Here is a 23,294-nt window from a genome sequence, read left to right on the forward strand (position 1 = left end):
GAAACTATTTCCGGTGCGAATTTTTTTGCTCCACTCTCAATCGATTTTCGGTAGCTTTAGGAAGTGAAACATCAGTTTGAAGTCTGTTTTATTTTTCTGTGAATATTTATTTTACTTTATTTGGATTTCTAGCATTTGCTGAGCGCACAGGCACAACTTGTCAACGGTTTTTTTTTTGTTGTTCTCTTGTTTCTATCTGAGTGGCCATCTAGCACACTGTTGATTTGCTAGGGTTCTCTTTTTTCGGGTTCGTCGCTCAAAATAAAAATAGTACAGTAATAACAGTAGTAATAAATAGTAATACGTATGCATATTCAGCTCAATCCAATAGCGAACGGTATAATTGTTTCATTTGTTTTGTTTGCCACTTGATCTCTCTCACCGTGCTGTTTTTTTTTCCTATTTTTTTGTTGTTGTTCCCGAGAGTCCTACAAAATCATTTGAATATTTGTTCAAAAGAAAGAAAAAAGGCACGTGAGAGAGTAAGGGGCAGTGTTTGCCAACGAAGCGCGTTAAAAAAACATAAAATAAATGGTAACTACATTTAATCCTCTATGATCAGCAGCGCAAATTTGGGGCCACGCAGGCTGGTTGGGAGCAATTGAAAAAAGAAATTGACGCATTTTTTGCTTGTAACGCTGGCTTACCATTATTCAAACATTTGAAATTCTATTATTCGCGAGTGGCGCGTTCTCAACGTACGCAAATTTGTGGGCCCGACAGAATAATTTGTAAAATTGATCAATGTGGTTCGAGTGGGAGCCATTCTTTTTTTTTGGTGCATCATATGTTGCACGTTCAATTTGCACAATCAGGTTTTTTTTTTGTGGAACCAACTTGGCGGAAATAGCAAATTTGAGAGCTCGGTAGCGCGGGCCCTTCATGCAAATGGAATTTTTAAAATATTGCATAATCTGGTCTGATGACATCTATTTTTTGCTGTTGCACCATAGTTTGGAATCAATTTTTATCGTGGGTAATTTATGGGGTCGCGAAATGTATATTTTTATTCCTGTTTGCTGCTCGATGAGCAGCAGGATAGATGTGTTGTTTTCAATTAATGGTTTGTTGATTTTTGCAGCTGATTTCCACTCCTTGCTTGGTTGAGTTCCGAGATAAAATGTACATTAATTATTGTCTATTCTGGTCGCATGACCATCAAACATAGACGAAAATTTAAGACCTGAAGATTACTGCCTGTTTGACATTTTGACAACATTGAAACTATAACAAACAAATGACAGATTCAATTTCTGTTTGATATTGTACACACAGTTCCAATGTTCATATACCTACTTCGAGTATTTTGCAAAAATATTCAATTTGCATGTAAAATAAGTTCATTGAAGCTTGATAGAATCTACATATTGCTTTCCGGAAGCTGTCAATATAAAAATTAATTAACTGAACCCGATCACGTGTGCTGTAATAAACTCCCCTCAATGATAATAGCTATCCAGTCAACCTTCACTGTATGGAAAACTCTTTTTTGTTCTTTTTTTTTAAGAATTTCATAATCCATTATTTAATGTGACGAAAATTATCTGAAAAAACCATTCGCAAAGGCTTCCCCAAGGTTGCATATTTAATAAATGAATTCCTGAAATAATTATACTTTGCGTTGGGATTTTGGGAGTCCCTTTGTGCAGGATGCTCGGTTTGTCACCTTTTGAAAACCAGCATTTTTCTCGATTAATTTAAATTTGCAAGAAAAACGCTCCTCCCACCCCTACCCATCTGTCACCGCCGGGCCGAAGCGAGCAGCTGTCAAACGCAGGGGTGTGACACTTGCGTGCGAAAACTTGATTGCAGGGTTGCATCCCGGGGCCTACTCTGTGACTGTTGGGTGTGAAATTTAACCCGATTTTTGTTGTTGTTATTGTTTTCGTCAACAACAATGGCCGCGTCGCCGTCGTTGCTTCTGGCCAGCTTATGAATAAATAAACAAAAATATAAGCCCCGTGTGATGCTTTTTTTGCTTGTGCTGTTGTTTGCTCAATTTTCATTTTCATGCCCGGCGCCAGGGTTGTAGTAGTGACGGTTTCTCTTTACGCTGATGTTGATAGTTCTGTGTCCTGCAGGCGAGAAACGGGCAAGCCTACAACCCTGGCCGCACACAGCCCTGCGCCAGCCAGCCTCCGTGTCTGCTTTAATATTTATCACTAAAAACTCATTACCGATTGAACGTGTTTGATTAATAATTGCTTTTAACACTTGCGTTTCGCGTTTAACATTGCTGTTTTGTTATTTTATTTGCGCTGTGGGCCTTCGGCCCTCTCTCGTGTTTGTTCATGTTCAATAGTTTTTAGCATAATACGATTGCGGTTATCCTGCTTTTGATTATTCAACTATTAGTAATTAAAAGATAATTAAGCGTTAGGTATGTCTGTATACTGAAATCAGAAAAAGAGAGAAATAAAATTAAACATTGAGTTGAAATTGTCCGAAGCGCAGCTGTTTTTTTAAACATTCATCAATTAACAGGAAGCGACTTAAAAAAGTGCATAATTATATTAGTTACAAATATTTCCTCCTAAGTTGTTTTGTTTCGTGTGTGTGTTTTTTTTTCTGTTTTTGCGTTTATTTCGTGAAGCTTCTTCAAAAAGCAAATAGAATATATTTTTTTTCGTTTTTTTTATCTGTTTGTGTGAACAATCTTCTCATAAGCTCTGGTATACAAAAAAAAAAAAAACAAGTTCAAAAGTGAACTGGAGAACTCCTCGAATTTGCTATCGCTATCAAACGGTTTGCTATTGTTGTTTCGTGTTGGTGTTGGTGTGTGTGATTGTGGTGTATTTTTTTTACTGTTTTAGTTGTGGTGCTGAGTGCCGGGTGGTGCCCGGTAGCCCGGGTAGGTCTGGTTGAGGGCGTTTTTGGCAAAGAAGTTGGCATAATCCTAGAACGAGAAACAGAGAAAAAAACGGAGAAAACATGGAAGGTTAGTACATTTAACAATTATAGGGATTTTAAAGTTTAATAACATTCAAAAAAATATATTTTTTTAAACGATGCTATAACACAGCTCATCACTTCGATATTCAATGTCAATAACTACTAATAATAAATGTTCAATTTCAAGCCCAATTCCCCAATATGTTATGAAACAAAAAAGTCAAGATTTGTTTCATAACATCTTAACATATCACAGTTACACTAGAAGAAATTCTCGTATATTTGGCAGGTTAAACAATCGCTCATACGATGGAGTTGCGGTTCCCCTGCTGTCAAATATATGTAGAATACATTTATATAAAACATGTTTTCTTAAAATTTTAAGTTTTTTTCAAGCTTTGGTCATTTTTATTGGTTTATGTTCTTTTGAGTTTTTAGATTTTACATAAAAAACACCAGTTTAGAAAAAAATATAAAACTTTTCGAGAATTTTAAAACGACTACAACAAATTATGAAAATTTGAGTATTTTAAAAAAGTAAAGTTAATAAATCATCAATGAGACACTACTGGTGTTATTCTAGTGTTGTTGACCAACATTTTGATTGATCAGACCTCTACTGCCGTAGTTTCTACAAATGTCTCATTGTAGGTGCATTTCTCCACAGATAAGTCTGTTCTAAGAATGACGTAGAAGTATGGAAAAATTACAAAAAAGTCAGATTGTTTTAGCCAAACATCACTAGCGTGCACAGGGTGGGGCAACATGGGGCAACTGCCCCACCATCCTCAGAAGTTTGTTCTAAATTTGGTCACGGGGTGTCCATAAACGACGTAATATTCGAAACCTCCATATTATTGCCGCACCTTCTTCAAGGAGCTGGGCACGCTACTGCCAAACATCCATGTCTAGGGCAGATTCAAAATTAAACCTTGAAGTTTGAAGGGTTGTGTAAATTGAAACTGTAAATTAAATAGCTTCAGGTTGAACTAAAATTTTCATGGAGATTGGTTTTTAAAAAACCAAAATTATTGTTTTGCCTTTTTTAATTTGACCCCCTGAACCCACCTTCATTTATACATCTCGACAAATTTTGAACAAATGTCTGTGCGTGTGTGGGGATTGGCTGAAAGATTTGGTTCGGGTGTGGTCCACTCGGATCACTTTCAGATCCTACAACTTGGTATTGAAAGTTGTACAGTTTCATTTAAAAAAGGCGATTTAAAACGTAACCTCAAATGACTGGGTACGGCGTGTAGAGGGATGCCGTTTTCTGTATATTCTTAACAAAAAGTCTGTAGGTGGTTTAATTTTTTATTATTTAAAATCCACCAAAAAAAAGTACACATAACTCGAGACAGGGTTGCCGGATCTTCAATGTTGTGGACTCGTTGGAAAGGTCTCTCGATTACCTAACCAACGATGGGTCGGAGAATGGATCCGTACATCGTTTACATGCATATAAATGAGATCCGGATATAAGTGAAAACACATTTTATACATAACTTTTGAACTAGTTATCGAAACTTCAAACAATTCAATAGCGATGTATGGGACCCTATACCAAGTCGAACTGTTTTGGTCAAAATCGGTTCTGCCAATGCTGAGAAAACTCAGTGAGAATTTTGGTCACATACATACATACATACACACACATACACACTCATACACACACATACACACACATACATACACATACATACACACACATTTGACATTTGTTCAGTTTTCGATTCTGAGTCGATATGTATACATGAAGGTGGGTCTTCGAGCTTTTAATAAAAAGTTCATTTTTAGAGCAGGATTATGGCCTTACCTCAGTGAGGAAGGCAAAAAAGTTGTGCTAAACTGTGAAACGTCTACTGTAAAAAAAGTTAGGACGTGTCACAAGAGAGTACACAAGCGACAATTTTGCTATCACTGTATGCTATTTTATGGTACCAAATTTGCTGAAATTACTTTTCGAAGAAGTGCTTACTTCTAATTTTTTTTGGATTACAGGGATTCCTTTCATGTTTATCAGTTTCAAAAATGATCAGAGTCGCGAAATTTTACTTTATTCCACAGAATGAATTTTAGAGTTGTTATAAGTTTAAAAATAATACTGGAAATATTTTAAATATTGTCGAGCCCACCCATATCATTTCTTGTTTCTTTCCCTATTATTCAAATTTTCCATATGTTTTTTGTTAAATGTGGACATTTGATAATCCCACTTATCAATAATATTAATTTGAAAACTGCAATTCGCACAATTCATCCAAACATTTCCGCCAACGCACACCTTTTGAAGTGCAATCCACGTGTTGGCAAATTTGCCGTCTACGAAAGCAGCCTCTCCCCGTCACTGAGCCGAAACAGTTTAATTGAATAATCCGTTCCGTAATCCCAATTTACAGTAATCCCGAAATAATAATAACAATAACAACAACTGTCCGTCATTAATATAAAACACTATCACAACAGCAATACATGCCCGATGGACGGTTTTTGGAGGGGGGATTTTTGAGCGTGTGTGTGTGTGAGAAATTGCTTTGTTCATTTTCGTTTCTGTGTGTGGAAATCAGTTGATTGTGGTGGTAAGTTTAAGCACACTACTCAGTGTCGATGGTGGTGATATTGTGGTGGGTTGGTTAAGCCCATGGTTATTAAAGCTCCCCCTTTTTCTCCCCCCCCCCTCTCAAAGCTCCACCACAACACAATGCTGTTGCTGCTCCAATTTATGTTTTGTTTGTGGATAAGTGTGTGTGTGTGCGCGTTGAAGGTGATTGTTGATGTTGGCACACGCGGATGGATGGATGAGCGTTTTCAAGTCCAAACATCAACATACACACACTCACACACACGAGACTGTTATGTTACCGCCCATGCAATCACTAGTAAAGATCACTATCCGCCGGGGTGGAAACGCAACACAAACAAGAGTGCATTTACACGTTCGTTCATTATTATAACAATTTTCCATCATTTCAAGCGAAGAGGTTAATGTACATCCAGAGCAATTGAGTGAAAATAAGGGCGGTTTGGGGGGGGGGGGGCACTTGTGTGAACAAATGGATTTATGAAATTGGTTTTGGAAAATAGCAGATCCTATTAGGTGTAAATATACAAATTGTGTTGCATTGTTGTAGGAGTCAATATTGAGTGTTTTCCCTCACTTTTTGCGTTCATTTTTATCCACAATTTTTTTAGGACATTCATTGCATAAAAAAAAACGCAAGACACAGAGCAAAATTGGACGAACTCATCAAACTAATCCCAAAGCAAACTTGTTTTGCTTCAATAGTGTCACTAATTTCATTAGCCCGACGAGATACCGTTCCAGGATTATTCAGTCCAAAAATCCCAATCACATTTCTGGTCTCTTTCAATAAGTTATTAGCAAACTCGAACGCAGCCCGTGTTGCGTGTCCAAAAATCGACTCGAAAAAAATCTACCAAATTTTCGCTACAACCCAGCTGCGTATTGAGTCCGGGATCGAATCGTCAAAAAAGTCCAATTTTTGTTTGAACTTGGTCAGCAAAAAAAAAAAAGCAAACACACACTTTTCATCTAGTCTCGTTCAACGTGGGCGGTTATGATCAGTGGGCAAAAACGAACGCACAAACGTTGGCCAGTGATAAGAATTTAATCCCATAGTCGACATACACGCTGAAGCCCCCGCGTGGTCGCTTCCAAAGGATCATGTTCGTATGCAGAGCATAGAGCTGACTCGGCAACATGTCGCCGTCCTGGGGAAGGATTTTCGCCGGATATCTTCTAAGCACGGGACAGATTGCGATGGGGTTTTGACGTTGAAAAAATCCGCCTGGAATTAACCAAATTTCAACAAAGTGATTGAAAAGAAAATCAGAATTTTTGTAATGAAAATTGCTCATAACATCAGAAGAAATATCAAATTACTCTTGAGAGCAAAAAAAGAGGCAACGAAAAATTCCTCCTTGATTCGCTTCCGGCGTGCATTCTATCACGTGATCAGCTCCGTCAAAGGACGAGCACACGATGCCACCAGAGACATTGAACTCCATTGAAAATGCATTTCGGTGACGACGACGGTGCATCAGGGCGAGGCTGGCTGGAGGGGGCCTGCCACGTTCATCTCTTTGAATTCCACCCGTTCTCCTTTTGTCTATCCCAGTGAGGCTTTGTTTTACGGGAGTGAATCCATTGGTTGGCATCGAAACGAATTTCATCTTAATTTTTGAAATATTTGTAAAAAATAAATCTGTACCTTTTAAATCTTATTCTTTAAATAATATTAAATGAAAAAATAGCGTTTAAATCCGTGTTATTTTGTTATTTCGCTGAAATATTTGTATAGACAAAAATAAAATGAGACACATTCTCCAGCGACATGAACTAGACCTTTTGGCTTATAAGTCGAGCATTTCAAATAAAATAAAATAATTAATAAAAAACTTTCATTTGGCCAATCATCAATCGCAGCAGGATTAACAATGGCAAATATTCATCATAACTGAAACATGTGTCATTAATTTGTGTGGAGCCAAAATGGGGCGAAACTTGGATATTTCTCACTCCGTTGCAACGTCACGGAACAATCGATGTGACAACTGAAAAGCTTGTAGAAAAATCAATTCCCAATCCGAATCTGTAATAATATCTATTTTTTGGAATGGTTTTGATATCATACGAGACATATCCAAAAAAGTGAAAAATTTCGTGACGTGCAACGCCGGAATGAGTTATATAAATTAAAATTTAATTTTCTTTAAAAACAACTGTAATCACACACAGAAAAAATAGTTCCCAAAATCGTGAACATGCGTTCATGAATATGGGAACCACGAACAAAGTGCTCAAATTCCATGGTACGTTTTTGAAAATCGTACCATGCAATTTGAACACTTTTTTCGTGCTTCCCATTTTCATGAACGTACGATTACGATTTTGGGAACTCTTTTTTCTCCGTGCAGATACACACAAACTTTAATTTTTACTTAACTTTTTCGTATTGAAAATTATATTTTTAGATGTAGAGCATAATTTGCAATCAAAACGATGTTTTAAAGCATAATTTAAGAAAAATGTTTTTTTCAATTTGAAGATATTTCGAGAAGAAAAAGCACCCCTTGCAAAAAATATCCTCTTAAAGTTTAAATTTACTATATTTTTTGCTCAGTGTCAGCTAATAAGCCCTTATTTTTGTACTCGCGATTATCTGGAAACTGTTGGTTTGATTTTCTGTGTTGAAAAATAAAATTTTTGTGAATTTTAGTTAAAAAATCATTGATTGTACACTCAACAATATTTTGACTGAATGAATGTTAATTAGAGTAACAACAAAAAAAAAACGGCACTAAACGATACTTCTGGCTCGATTCCTTTCGCAAAAATATGTAATTGTGGCAATTTTGAGTCAAATCAGTTAAGGTTTAAGGGTCGCTATAGAGCAGTTCTCTACGGAATCGGTCTTTTTTCTTTAATTTTAATTTTTGTATTTTTTAATCCGGCTGAAACTTTTTTGGTGCCTTCGGTATGCCCAAAGAAGCCATTTTGCATCATTAGTTTGTCCATATAATTTTCCATACAAATTTGGCAGCTGTCCATACAAAAATGATATGTGAAAATTCAAAAATCTGTATCTTTTGAAGGAATTTTTTGATCGATTTGGTGTCTTCGGCAAAGTTGTAGGTATGGATATGGACTACACTGAAAAAAAATGATACACGGTAAAAAAATTTGGTGATTTTTAATTTAACTTTTTGTCACTAAAACTTGATTTGCAAAAAAACACTATTTTAATTTTTTTCATTTTTTGATATGTTTTAGAGGACATAAAATGCCAACTTTTCAGAAATTTCCAGAATGGGCAAAAAATCTTTGACCGAGTTATGATTTTTTGAATCAATACAGATTTTAAAAAAATCGAAATATTGGTCGCAAAAATTTTTCAACTTCATTTTTCGATGTAAAATCGAATTTGCAATCAAAAAGTACTTTAGTGAAATTTTGATAAAGTGTACCGTTTTTAAGTTATAGCCATTTTTAAGTAACTTTTTTGAAAATAGTCGCAGTTTTTCATTTTTAAAAATAGTGCCCATGTTTGCCCACTTTTGAAAAAAATATTTTGGAAAGTTGAGAAAATTCTCTATATTTTGCTTTTTCGGACTTTGTTGATACGACCCTAGTTGCTGAGATATTGCCATGCAAATGTTAAAAACAGGAAAATTGATGTTTTCTAAGTCTCACCAAACAACCCACCATTTTCTAATGTCGATATCTCAGCAACTATAGGTCCGATTTTCAATGTTAATATATGAAACATTCGTGAAATTTTCCGATCTTTTCGAAAAAAATACTTTCAAAAATTTTAAATCAAGTCTAACATTTCAAATGGGCGTAATATTGAATGTTTGGCCTGTTTGAAATGTTAGTCTTGATTTTGAATTTTTGAAAGTATTTTTTTCGAAAAGATCGGAAAATTTCACAAATGTTTCATATATTAATTGAATCGGACCTATAGTTGCTGAGATATCGACATTAGAAGTTTAGTGAGTTGTTTGAAAAAAACATCAATTTTCATGTTTTTAAACGCTATGGCATCTCAGCAACAAGTCGTATCAACAAAGTCCAGAAGCAAAATATAGAGAATTTTCGCTTTTCAAAATATTTTTTCAATGTGCAAACATGGGCACTATTAAAAATGAAAAAACTATTTTCAAAGTAACCTAAAGGTTATAACTTGAAAATGGTGCACTTTTCAAAATTCACTAAAGTACACAAATATTTTACATCGGAAAAAAAGTTGAAAAATTTTGCGACCAATACGAAAAAATCTGTATTGATCGGTCAGGCCATCCTGGTGTTTTGTCTCTAAAACATATCAGAAAAATTAAAAAAGTGTTTGCAAATCAAGTTTTAGTGACAAAATAAATTAAAATCACAAATTTTATCGTGTCAATTTTTCAGTGTGATCCATACAACGCCGGGACAAATCGATCAACACAGAATACATATCGTGCCTGCCATGGACAACTGTATGGAAAAATGATGCAAACTTCTTTGGGCATACCGAAGGCACCAAAAAAGTTTCAGCCGGATTAAAAAATACAAAAAAAATCGAATGACCGAAATCTCAGAGAATTGCTCTATAGATCGTTAAAGTTTGTGAAAAATCTTTTCATTTAAAAATGTCTTCGTTAAATCGCTAATAACTCGTTAGGATTAGCTCGGATCGTTTTGCGATCTTCGACAGTATTGTTTGTCATATAATTTTATATAAGAATCTTACACTTAAAAATGATCCGACATATACCTACAAACTTCGAACCTTCACCGATTTGGTTAAAAATTGGCAAAGTAACTTATTTTTAGCTAAAAATCAAACCAGGGGGTGTCTCTTAAGATTTTTCAAAAAATTCACTTTTTCTTGCTAGCCTAATACATAAAAAATGAATTGATACATAAAGTAATAGAAAACTGGTGTAAAACTTTTAGCTTTTTTAATAAAAATGATTTTAAGGCATTAAAATCAGAATTGAATATTTTCGAAATGAGTGGTTCAAGTCGTTTTAAAACTCTACTCTTGATTCTAAAATTACGAAATTATTTCTATTGGGCTTATTCTCCGCAAACTCACACGAAATCGGGAAAAATAGAGATAGAAATTCGGTGTCAAACGAAATTTGATTTAAAATTAGACGACCAATTCGATGGTGTACTTAAAATTCTAAATAAACGTATTTTTCATCGAAAAAGTTCAAACATGCAGTAAACCAGATCGATCATACCTTCATTTAGTTTTGGTATAGACAGATTCGAGAAAAAAGGGGTCGTAGTGCCCCGCCGTCGCGAGTTAAAAACCAAAATTACCCCGAATTTAATCGCCTAGTTGTTAAAAAAAATAACTATTTTTTTTTCTCTCAGTATTGATTTCACCCTAAAGTTTAAACCAAAATGTGTTTCTTCTTTGTGAAAGAAATACAGAAAGCAATTTTTGAGAGTGCCTCACTATAGACAACTCTTCCCTACTTATGATGAATAGCTTTTTTGCCCTTCCGCTCTAGTTTTCACCTGCCGAATGGATTAAGTTCTTTACGGTGATTTTTTCGTCTGTCGGATATGTCATTCCCGGTTTTTTTTTGTTCAAATCTGCTCAGGACGATTTCCAGTTAGGGTGGCTCCAAAAATTATTTGAATAATTTGAAAATTGTAAAACATATTTTAACTTCTGAATTTATTGGTAGACCACAGAAGAGACAAAATAATGGAGCAGAAAAAAAATCCAAAACCCACTCTACCTCAACCCTAATTCCTACAGTCATATTTTGGAACGTGCCCTACGTGGGTCAACCCGCTCTCTCCACACTGCCTATCTCCGTTGGTCAGCGCTCCTGGCACACCACGAACGGTCACGTTCTCAGCTTTATTTAATTCAATATTCTCCATCAGCTCCAAAGAGCTTTCGATTCGTGTCGTGCGCACTTTGGACCCCTCGTCGTCGATGAACCCGGAAAAAAAAACCCGTCAACTGACCCCGCACGTGGGTTGAACTTTTTTTTTGGTATTATTTGCCCACAAGCAAACTACAGCTCTAAGCTATGTGGTGGTGAATGTGGGGTGAAGTGATTCTGTTACACATGTTTTCCAAGCTTAAGAAAATTTTCAAATATTATTTTGAAAACTTGTTTAAAACAATATTGTCTAACAAATATATCATGAGACGTACCCCTAAATTAGCACTATCCAAATTTCACGGCCCATTTTTTTTGGGACAGGTTAAAATAGAGCCATCTCCGGGGAATTACCAGTCAGAGGATTTTTTCCCCCACTCTACAAACGCAATGTACGTTCATCAACCGTGCAGTTCTGGTCAAATTTCATTTGGGGGAAAAGTTTCCGACGCCTGGTAAAAGTTTCAGCGTGAAGGCAATTCGGAACAAAAAAAATATTAACCAGCCAGGACGTGGTCACTCGCTTGGCGAATTTCCCGGTCACTTGGAAAGCGGAACCACGAACCCACGAACTTCTCCCGCAGCCTTCGGCCAAAACCCGGGCCAGGGTAGCGGGAGATAGGATAATCTAACAATGCACGTGCCGCGAACACGTGTTGCGAGAACTAACTAAACTGTCAGGATGAAAAAATTGCGTTACTGATATATTTTGTACTGCCATGTTTGAATGTCTGAACATGGTTTTAACCTCGTTAACTTTTCTGGTTGAATTCTTAATACAGTAGAAAAAGCTTTTTTTAATTTTATTTAAAGAACATACGATGCAAAATTCAAGAGTCTTTCGTGATGATAGCAACATGCGTCTCCATGGAAACTCTGCAGAAGAAACTGCCTGATTGGTACTGCTTCTCAATTAACGATTCGCGTTAACTGCCAAAAGCTGTACCATCCCGCACCGGCACAAAAAGCTCAATCAAAGAGGATATTTACCGAGCTTACGCCGGTATTTGCATTGCCAATCCACCCACATTCGAGGTTCAATTGATTTTGAATGGCCATCGCCGCCGCCGCCGGCTAGTAATTAATACCCCTGGCGGGGGGACAAATAATCATCATAATCACTATGGCAGCATCCAGCATTCAAAATATCGCTGATCCTCGTCGACCAATTACAATCCGAGCGGCTTTTGCGTCATAATTGAATTGGTCGCGCTTTTTGGAGCTGAGATTAAACGACTTGCGTTGGCGGATAAAGCGTTCGAGGAAGTCCTGGATTGACCGGGCGTTTTGTTGACCAAACAAAGCTCGGTCATCAGATTTATGGGGGTGCGCCCACCTCTTTCCGATTGCAATTTCCACGTGGGAAAGTCGTAATTAATTTTGGCCAGCGTTAATTGCGTAAGTCAATATGGAATGTGGGATAGATTGTTTGAGGGAATTAAATACGAAATTAATCTTTTAATTGTTTGTAATGACAGATTATTCAAACGAACATTCAATCGACCTAGTGGTCAATTAATGCTTTTGTATAATCCGTTTTATATAATCAATTTAGCGAATGCTAAAATCGCATTTTGCGTTTGCTTTACCATTTAATTCGTTCACTGGCTTACTGATATTCGTATTAGATCAAAACCGGATAAAATGCAATAAAATGTTTCACGAGAAAAACTTTGTCCATACTTTTCATCAGCTAGAAAGTGGCCTCTGATATAATATTGGCCATCTCATAGGTCCCCGCAAGATACCCGACGGGCTTTTATCAAGACACTACATAGGTTTTCTGGAAGGATCCGGAGCAGACAGAGTCTAAAAGTTTATTATGAACTGTAATTTCTGAGTTGACTAGAATTATCAAATATGGCAAAGAAAATCTCATTTTTAAACACGTAAACAGGAAAAATCAAATAAATATAAGATTTTTTTTAATTCCACGAATAAAAAAAATGTAAAACTTTTTAAAATGTTTTGCTCAGAATATAGAACTTTATTACAACCATACTCCACAGTCTAAAAATTGTTCCTTGAGCTATTTTAGAACTCTGAGCCCAACTTAAGCAAAATCGGAAAAATGTATGAAAAACACAATGTTCCTACAGAATTGTCTGCAGGGAGCGCTACTTCCTTCCAAATATTTCCAAAGTTAGATTTTAATTGGAAATTTAATGCTCTACAAGAAAATATTTTAATTTTTTTTTGAAAATCTTTATCTACGTACTAGAGGAATTTTCAGATCGATTTGGTTTCTTGGGTAAAGTTGTAGTAAAAAAAAAAATACATGAACAAAATTGGCGATTTGCTATTGAGCAATTCTCTACGAAATCGGTCTTTTTTCTTCAATTTTAATTTTGTATTTTTTAATCCGGCTGAAACTTTTTTGGTGCCTTCGGTATGCCCAAAGAAGCCATTTTGCATCATTAGTTTGTCCATATAATTTTCCATACGAATTTGGCAGCTGTTCATACAAAAATGATATGTGAAAATTTAAAAATCTGTATCTTTTGAAGGAATTTTTTGATCGATTTGGTGTCTTCGGCAAAGTTGTAGGTATGGATATGGACTACACTGGAAAAAATTATACACGGTAAAAAAAAATTGGTGATTTTTTTTATTTAACTTTTTATCACTAAAACTTGATTTGCAAAAAAAACACTATTTTAATTTTTTTAATTTTTTGATATGTTTTAGAGGACATAAAATGCCAACTTTTCAGAAATTTCCAGGTTGTGCAAAAAATCATTGAGCGAGTTATGAATTTTTGAATCAATGCTGTTTTTTTCAAAAAATCGAAATATTGGTCGCAAAAATTTTTCAACTTCATTTTTCGATGTAAAATCAAATTTGCAATCAAAAATTACTTTAGTGAAATTTTGATAAAGTGCACCGTTTTCATGTTAAATCAATTTTTAGGTGACTTTTTTGAAAATAGTCGCAGTTTTTCATTTTTTTTAAATTAGTGCACATGTTTGCCCACTTTTCAAAAAAATATTTTTGAAAAGCTGAGAAAATTCTCTATATTTTGCTTCTTTTGACTTTGTTGATTCGACCTTTAGTTGCTGAGATATTGCAATGCAAAGGTTTAAAAACAGGAAAATTGATGTTTTCTAAGTCTAACCCAAACAGCCCACCATTTTTCAATGTCGATATCTCAGCAACTAATGGTCCGATTTTCAATGTTAATAAATGGAAAATTTGTAAAATTTTCCGATCTTTTCGAAAAATCTTTTTAAAAAGGCGTAATATTGAATGTTTGGCCCTTTTGAAATGTTAGTCTTGATTTGAAAATATTGTTTTCAAAAAGATCGGAAAATTTTACAAATGTTTCATATATTAACATTGAAAATCGGACCATTAGTTGCTGAGATATCACAGTAAAATTGTGCTGTTTGGATGAGACAGAAAACATCAATTTTCCTTGCATTGCAAGATCTCAGCAACTAAATCGAATCAACAAAGTCTGAAAAGCAAATATAGAGAATTTTCTCAGCTTTTCAAAAATATTTTACATGTGCACTAATTTTAAAAATGAAAACTGTGACCAAAGTCACTAAAAAGTTTATGAAAACGGTGCACTATCAAAATTTCACTATGCACGATTGCAGAGTTGATTAACATTTTGAAAAATCGTGATTCAAAAATTCATACTCGCTGAATTTTGCACAACCTGAAATTTCTGAAAAGTTGGCATTTTATGTCCTCTAAACATATAAAAATTAAAAAATAAAAATTGTGTTTTTTGCATATCAATTTTAGTGATAAAAGTTAAATAAAAAGTCACCATTTTACCGTGTATAAGTCCACCAGTACTTTGAAAGATCGATCAAAAACCTTCAAGATACAGATTTAATTTTCATACATCATTTTTGTGGACAGCTGCCAAACTTATGGAAAATTATATGGACAAACTAATGATGCAAAAAGGCTTCTTTGGGCATACCGAAGGCACTAAAAAAGTTTCAGCCGGATTAAAAAATACAAAAAAAACGAATGACCGAAATCCTAGAGAACTGCTCCATTAGCTTTTTTTTACAAAAATAATAATAATAATTCCACGACATCCTTTCTTTAATTTTTGTTTTTTTTTAATGTTTTTATGGACAAAAACTCAAAACTTTTGAGTATTTTGGAAAAAATAGTGTTTTTATTTTTTTAGGCGTTTTTAATTAAAATTCAAATTGGCAATCGAAAAGTATTTCACAAAAATTTACTGGAGTTTGTCATTTCGAAATATAGTTACTTTATGTTTAATTTTGAATTTTCTTTTCATTTTTTTTTTAAATTTCTTGAAACATTGAAGGTTGGACCTTTGGATATTGCAGATAACAACTGCATGATGGCTGGCTGACATCTCGACGCTATCGTGCTATCTTGTCGTACGTCGCTCTTTGAAGTTCAGAGTTTTAATAAGCACGCAATGTAAACATTGACTAACGCGTTTTGTTTCTGTGCATTATCCTGTTTGGTTGAATTCGGTTGCTAGTAACCCGATCGTTTACGATAGTCGAGCTCGTACTTGTGTCAAAAGCGTTCGGACCATTTGGCCAATTGTCGCACTTACATCAATTTTCAGGCTGTGTCAAGATAGCACGACAAGATTGAAACTTCTTTCATATGCAAAGTGACAACAATGCACGGAGTTTTTTTTTTGGTTTTTTATGGAATATCTCAGGATTGAAATCGAATTTTGGGGTTCTGTGAATGTCAAAAGGTAAGGCCTTGTGAGCTCCACGAAATGGCGTTCTTAACTCAATTTGGCCCATAATGCCCATACGAAAAGTGAGCACGAAGGCGACGATCTGCAAACAAATGCAGGCAAACTGCTAAACTGGCAAAAAGTGCGAGTTTGTTTGTCATAATCTAATATCTGCTTAAGTCTCACCCAAACAGCCCCACACTCCTAATGCCAATGTATCAGCAACTAATGGCTATGTTTGAATGTTTTACAAACATTTGCGAAATTTCTGATTTCTTTGAAAATAACATTTTTAAAATTTTGGAATGAAGACTAACATTTCAACAGAGCGTTATATTTAATATTTTGCCCTTTTTGAAAGTATACTCAAAGTGATTAACAGCAAGGCTTCATTCCGCTTTTCAACATCTCAGACATAAGAATTATTGCTTTGCCATTGCATATCTTGTTACAAGATTTTGCCCTCACACATCTTTTTGAAAGTGTTTAAAACTATTAAAAATACATTGTATAACGTTTATTTTTGTATTTTAATCAAATAGAGCACTTTAGAACTGTATATTTTTTTCGTATAGAAAGCAAAAAATATTTTCTCTGAATTTATTGACATTTTGAAAATTCACAACCTCGTACATGAAAACATGGAAAGCAGAAGAATAAAAAAGATTATTTTTGTAATTGCTGCAAGTATACTATTTTAACTATCAAACAAGCTTAGGACATTAAACGTCATAAAAAAAATAAAATAAAATTCCTGGATCCTACAATTATGTTGAATGTAGAAATAGGTTTAGCTTCGGTTTGCCCCCAATTTCCACCGAATTCCGAATGTTGAAACAGAAAAATAATTACCAACATTGAATTGCAATCAGCCCAATTCATAAATTACTAATTGGACCGTTACGGACGTAACAAAATTTCATTTAATGCGTTGCGGTTTGCACTGGTGACGGTGTCGAAACCCATACAAATTGGATGCCGCCGCCCGCTGCTTCTGTGTGCGCGCCAACGCGCGAATTATCGAAATTGACACTGACTTTTGATGGTTTGTGTATTGTATTTATCAGAGTTTAATTTAATTACTTTTTGTTTAATTAATCCTTTTGTATTGTTGAAAATGGTGTGGATTACAATTATGTTTACGAGTGCGGTTGTCGGGTATCGAGTTTCACCCTTCAATTATGGGGGCCCGCTGACGAGGGCTTTCCGGCCGACGGGATGGTTCTTTGTTGTACGCGGCAGGTCGCCACCGTTGTATAATTTTTTGTAAAGGTTTCTCTTTTTTACTGTATCGATTATTTTATTCTTCAGTAAATAAAAAAAAATCACCTTCAGGCTTCTTTTGGAAGTTATGGTGTCAGAATTAATATTAAATTACCACCGTTACAAAACAGTACAGCAGCAACGAATTATTACACAACCACGATGATTGACAGTTGCATCACTGCAGTTCAGCCGGGTTTTGTACTCACTTTCTGCACTTTGCGTGGGCGGAACGCGGGCTCCTGGGCAAGTCGTCGGCGTTCCTCGTTCTCCAGTTCACTCTGCTTCTTGACTTCCGCCGGTGTGTTTCTGATCTCCGCGCATATTGCTACCGCCTGGAATGAAAGGTGGGAAGCAGATAAAGTTGTGAAAAATAATGAGAGAAGGATTTACGTTTTTTTAATGGTCACCACGGTGTTTGAAGCTTCTTCCCTGAGGTGTGGATTAATGTCAGCTTTTGATGATGGTGGAGCTCAACGAGTCTGGGATAAATATTTGCTCCAATACTTTAGGCCGAAGACATCATTATTTTAATCTTTTGTGTGTCAAAAGTTGTCATTGCATCAGTCGTTTGATGTTTGAAAGCAAAAAACTTTTGCAGATGGTTAACACTCCTCCGTCCAAGGCGGAAAAAAAGTTGGAACGCTAACTTCAACTCGCTGGTTCTCAGCCAAAACTCAACCAATCTGGATGATTCCTTTTTCCAGAGATTTGTACGGATCTCCAGATGAGCCTAGAACTTTGCAGATCTCGATTTGATCAATCCTCTAATAACTACGACTAAATTAGTCGGAGCAACTTTTTTTCCGCGTGTATTTCCGAAAAGCGACTCAAGCGGGAACATTTTGCTACGCTGCAAAAACACAATAACTTTGCTAAAATGTTAGCAAAACCCATAAAATTATATATCAAAATTTCCGTTATGATCTCAGGATTATGATGAGCTTCTAAAATTTCCATTATTTTCACAAAAAAAAAATCACAAAACTACGTAAAACTACAGAAAAAATAAAAATGCCTCATTTTATGACTAGAACTTTATGGTAAAATCATTGATTTCATTGATTTTTTTATGAAAATGTTTCAAATGATCTAAATTATATGTTTCCGAATCATTCTGAGTGTGTTTTTTCCTGAATACTACAAAATTTTACCAAAACTACGTAAAATACAGAAAATTTGATACATTCCTTTAGAACTTTATTTGCTTCATGATAAAATCATTGATTTATTTTATGAAAATGTTTCAAATGATCTAAATTACAAGTTTCCGAATTATTCTGAGTGTGATTCTTACTGAGTACTACAAAATTTTACCAAAACTACGTAAAATACAGAAAATTTGATACATTCCTTTAGAACTTTATTTGCTTCATGGTAAAATCATTGATTTATTTTATGAAAATGTTTCAAATGATCTAAATTACAAGTTTCCGAATTATTCTGAGTGTGATTCTTACTGAGTACTACAAAATTTTACCAAAACTACGTAAAATACAGAAAATTTGATATTTTCCTTTAGAACTTTATTTGCTTCATGATAAAATTATGATTTATTTTATGAAAATGTTTCAAATGATCTAAATTACAAGTTTCCGAATTATTCTGAGTGTGATTCTTCCTGAATACTAAAAAATTCTACCAAAACTACGTAAAATACAGAAAATTTGATACTTTCCTTTAGAACTTTATTTGCTTCATGGTAAAATCATTGATTTATTTTATGAAAATGTTTCAAATGATCTAAATTACAAGTTTCCGAATTATTCTGAGTGTGATTCTTCCTGAATACTAAAAAATTCTACCAAAACTACGTAAAATACAGAAAATTTGATACTTTCCTTTAGAACTTTATTTGCTTCATGATAAAATCATTGATTTAGTTTGTGAAAATGTTTCAAATGATCTAAATTACAAGTTTCCGAATTATTCTGAGTGTGATTCTTCCTGAGTACTAAAAAATTCTCCCAAAACTACGTAAAATACAGAAAATTTGATACATTCCTTTAGAACTTTATTTGCTTCATGATAAAATTATGATTTATTTTATGAAAATGTTTCAAATGATCTAAATTACAAGTTTCCGAATTATTCTGAGTGTGATTCTTACTGAGTACTACAAAATTTTACCAAAACTACGTAAAATACAGAAAATTTGATACTTTCCTTTAGAACTTTATTTGCTTCATGATAAAATTATGATTTATTTTATGAAAATGTTTCAAATGATCTAAATTACAAGTTTCCGAATTATTCTGAGTGTGATTCTTACTGAGTACTACAAAATTTTACCAAAACTACGTAAAATACAGAAAATTTGATATTTTCCTTTAGAACTTTATTTGCTTCATGATAAAATTATGATTTATTTTATGAAAATGTTTCAAATGATCTAAATTACAAGTTTCGAATTATTCTGAGTGTGATTCTTACTGAGTACTACAAAATTTTACCAAAACTACGTAAAATACAGAGAATTTGATATTTTCCTTTAGAACTTTATTTGCTTCATGATAAAATTATGATTTATTTTATGAAAATGTTTCAAATGATCTAAATTACAAGTTTCCGAATTATTCTGAGTGTGATTCTTACTGAGTACTACAAAATTTTACCAAAACTACGTAAAATACAGAAAATTTGATACTTTCCTTTAGAACTTTATTTGCTTCATGATAAAATCATTGATTTAGTTTGTGAAAATGTTTCAAATGATCTAAATTACAAGTTTCCGAATTATTCTGAGTGTGATTCTTCCTGAATACTAAAAAATTCTACCAAAACTACGTAAAATACAGAAAATTTGATACTTTCCTTTAGAACTTTATTTGCTTCATGGTAAAATCATTGATTTATTTTATGAAAATGTTTCAAATGATCTAAATTACAAGTTTCGAATTATTCTGAGTGTGATTCTTACTGAGTACTACAAAATTTTACCAAAACTACGTAAAATACAGAAAATTTGATACTTTCCTTTAGAACTTTATTTGCTTCATGATAAAATTATGATTTATTTTATGAAAATGTTTCAAATGATCTAAATTACAAGTTTCCGAATTATTCTGAGTGTGATTCTTACTGAGTACTACAAAATTTTACCAAAACTACGTAAAATACAGAAAATTTGATATTTTCCTTTAGAACTTTATTTGCTTCATGATAAAATTATGATTTATTTTATGAAAATGTTTCAAATGATCTAAATTACAAGTTTCGAATTATTCTGAGTGTGATTCTTACTGAGTACTACAAAATTTTACCAAAACTACGTAAAATACAGAAAATTTGATACTTTCCTTTAGAACTTTATTTGCTTCATGATAAAATTATGATTTATTTTATGAAAATGTTTCAAATGATCTAAATTACAAGTTTCCGAATTATTCTGAGTGTGATTCTTACTGAGTACTACAAAATTTTACCAAAACTACGTAAAATACAGAAAATTTGATACTTTCCTTTAGAACTTTATTTGCTTCATGATAAAATTATGATTTATTTTATGAAAATGTTTCAAATGATCTAAATTACAAGTTTCCGAATTATTCTGAGTGTGATTCTTACTGAGTACTACAAAATTTTACCAAAACTACGTAAAATACAGAAAATTTGATATTTTCCTTTAGAACTTTATTTGCTTCATGATAAAATTATGATTTATTTTATGAAAATGTTTCAAATGATCTAAATTACAAGTTTCCGAATTATTCTGAGTGTGATTCTTACTGAGTACTACAAAATTTTACCAAAACTACGTAAAATACAGAGAATTTGATATTTTCCTTTAGAACTTTATTTGCTTCATGATAAAATTATGATTTATTTTATGAAAATGTTTCAAATGATCTAAATTACAAGTTTCCGAATTATTCTGAGTGTGATTCTTACTGAGTACTACAAAATTTTACCAAAACTACGTAAAATACAGAAAATTTGATACTTTCCTTTAGAACTTTATTTGCTTCATGATAAAATTATGATTTATTTTATGAAAATGTTTCAAATGATCTAAATTACAAGTTTCCGAATTATTCTGAGTTTGATTCTTACTGAGTACTACAAAATTTTACCAAAACTACGTAAAATACAGAAAATTTGATATTTTCCTTTAGAACTTTATTTGCTTCATGATAAAATTATGATTTATTTTATGAAAATGTTTCAAATGATCTAAATTACAAGTTTCCGAATTATTCTGAGTGTGATTCTTACTGAGTACTACAAAATTTTACCAAAACTACGTAAAATACAGAGAATTTGATATTTTCCTTTAGAACTTTATTTGCTTCATGATAAAATTATGATTTATTTTATGAAAATGTTTCAAATGATCTAAATTACAAGTTTCGAATTATTCTGAGTGTGATTCTTCCTGAATACTAAAAAATTCTACCAAAACTACGTAAAATACAGAAAATTTGATACCTTCCTTTAGAACTTTATTTGCTTCATGGTAAAATCATTGATTTATTTTATGAAAAGGTTTCAAATGATCTAAATTACAAGTTTCCGAATTATTCTGAGTGTGATTCTTCCTGAATACTAAAAAATTCTACCAAAACTACGTAAAATACAGAAAATTTGATACTTTCCTTTAGAACTTTATTTGCTTCATGATAAAATCATTGATTTAGTTTGTGAAAATGTTTCAAATGATCTTAATTACAAGTTTCCGAATTATTCTGAGTGTGATTATTCCTGAGTACTAAAAAATTCTCCCAAAACTACGTAAAATACAGAAAATTTGATACATTCCTTTAGAACTTTATTTGCTTCATGATAAAATCATTGATTTATTTTATGAAAATGTTTCAAATGATCTAAATTATAACTTTCCGAATTATTCTGAGTGTGATTCTTCCTGAATACTAAAAAATTCTACCAAAACTACGTAAAATACAGGAAGTTTGATACCTTCCTTTAGAACTTTATTTGCTTCATGATAAAATCATTGATTTATTTTATGAAAATGTTTCAAATGATCCAAATTATAAGTTTCCGAATTATTTTGAGTGTGATTCTTCCTGAATACTGAAAAATTCTACCAAAACTACGTAAAATACAGAAAATTTGATACATTCCTTTAGAACTTTATTTGCTTCATGATAAAATCATTGATTTATTTTATGAAAATGTTTCAAATGATCTAAATTACAAGTTTCCGAATTATTCTGAGTGTGATTCTTTCTGAATACTAAAAAATTCTCCCAAAACTACGTAAAATACAGAAAATTTGATACTTTCCTTTAGAACTTTATTTGCTTCATGATAAAATCATTGATTTATTTTATGAAAATGTTTCAAATGATCTAAATTACAAGTTTCCGAATTATTCTGAGTGTAATTCTTCCTGAATACTAAAAAATTCTCCCAAAACTACGTAAAATACAGAAAATTTGATACTTTCCTTTAGAACTTTATTTGCTTCATGATAAAATCATTGATTTATTTTATGAAAATGTTTCAAATGATCTAAATTACAAGTTTCCGAATTATTCTGAGTGTGATTCTTTCTGAATACTAAAAAATTCTCCCAAAACTACGTAAAATACAGAAAATTTGATACTTTCCTTTAGAACTTTATTTGCTTCATGATAAAATCATTGATTTATTTTATGAAAATGTTTCAAATGATCTAAATTACAAGTTTCCGAATTATTCTGAGTGTGATTCTTACTGAGTACTACAAAATTTTACCAAAACTACGTAAAATACAGAAAATTTGATACCTTCCTTTAGAACTTTATTTGCTTCATGATAAAATCATTGATTTATTTTATGAAAATGTTTCAAATGATCTAAATTACAAGTTTCCGAATTATTCTGAGTGTGATTCTTACTGAGTACTACAAAATTTTACCAAAACTACGTAAAATACAGAAAATTTGATACCTTCCTTTAGAACTTTATTTGCTTCATGATAAAATCATTGATTTAGTTTATGATAATGTTTCAAATGATCTAAATTATAAGTTTCCGAATCATTCTGAGTGTGAATCTTCCTGAATACTACAAAATATCACCA

At 33.0% G+C, this 23,294-nt stretch overlaps 1 protein-coding gene across 5 annotated transcripts in view; it reads right to left on the minus strand.

Annotated features, from left to right (window-relative positions):
- Nucleotides 1-167: 167 nt before the first annotated feature.
- LOC6031090 (putative mediator of RNA polymerase II transcription subunit 26) overlaps nt 168-23,294 on the minus strand; it is a 215,100-nt gene continuing 191,973 nt past the window's right edge. For all 5 annotated transcript variants that reach the window (XM_038258644.1, XM_038258642.1, XM_038258643.1 and 2 more), the window contains 2 exons: nt 17,476-17,601; nt 168-2,896 (listed from right to left, as the gene is read on the minus strand). In XM_038258644.1, the coding sequence (XP_038114572.1) occupies nt 17,543-17,601 (59 nt within the window). In that variant the 3' untranslated portion in view covers nt 168-2,896; nt 17,476-17,542. The remainder of the gene's footprint in view (nt 2,897-17,475; nt 17,602-23,294) is intronic.

The sequence above is a fragment of the Culex quinquefasciatus genome, chromosome 3 (assembly GCF_015732765.1).
Source record: "Culex quinquefasciatus strain JHB chromosome 3, VPISU_Cqui_1.0_pri_paternal, whole genome shotgun sequence".
Taxonomy (NCBI): Eukaryota; Metazoa; Arthropoda; class Insecta; order Diptera; family Culicidae; genus Culex; species Culex quinquefasciatus.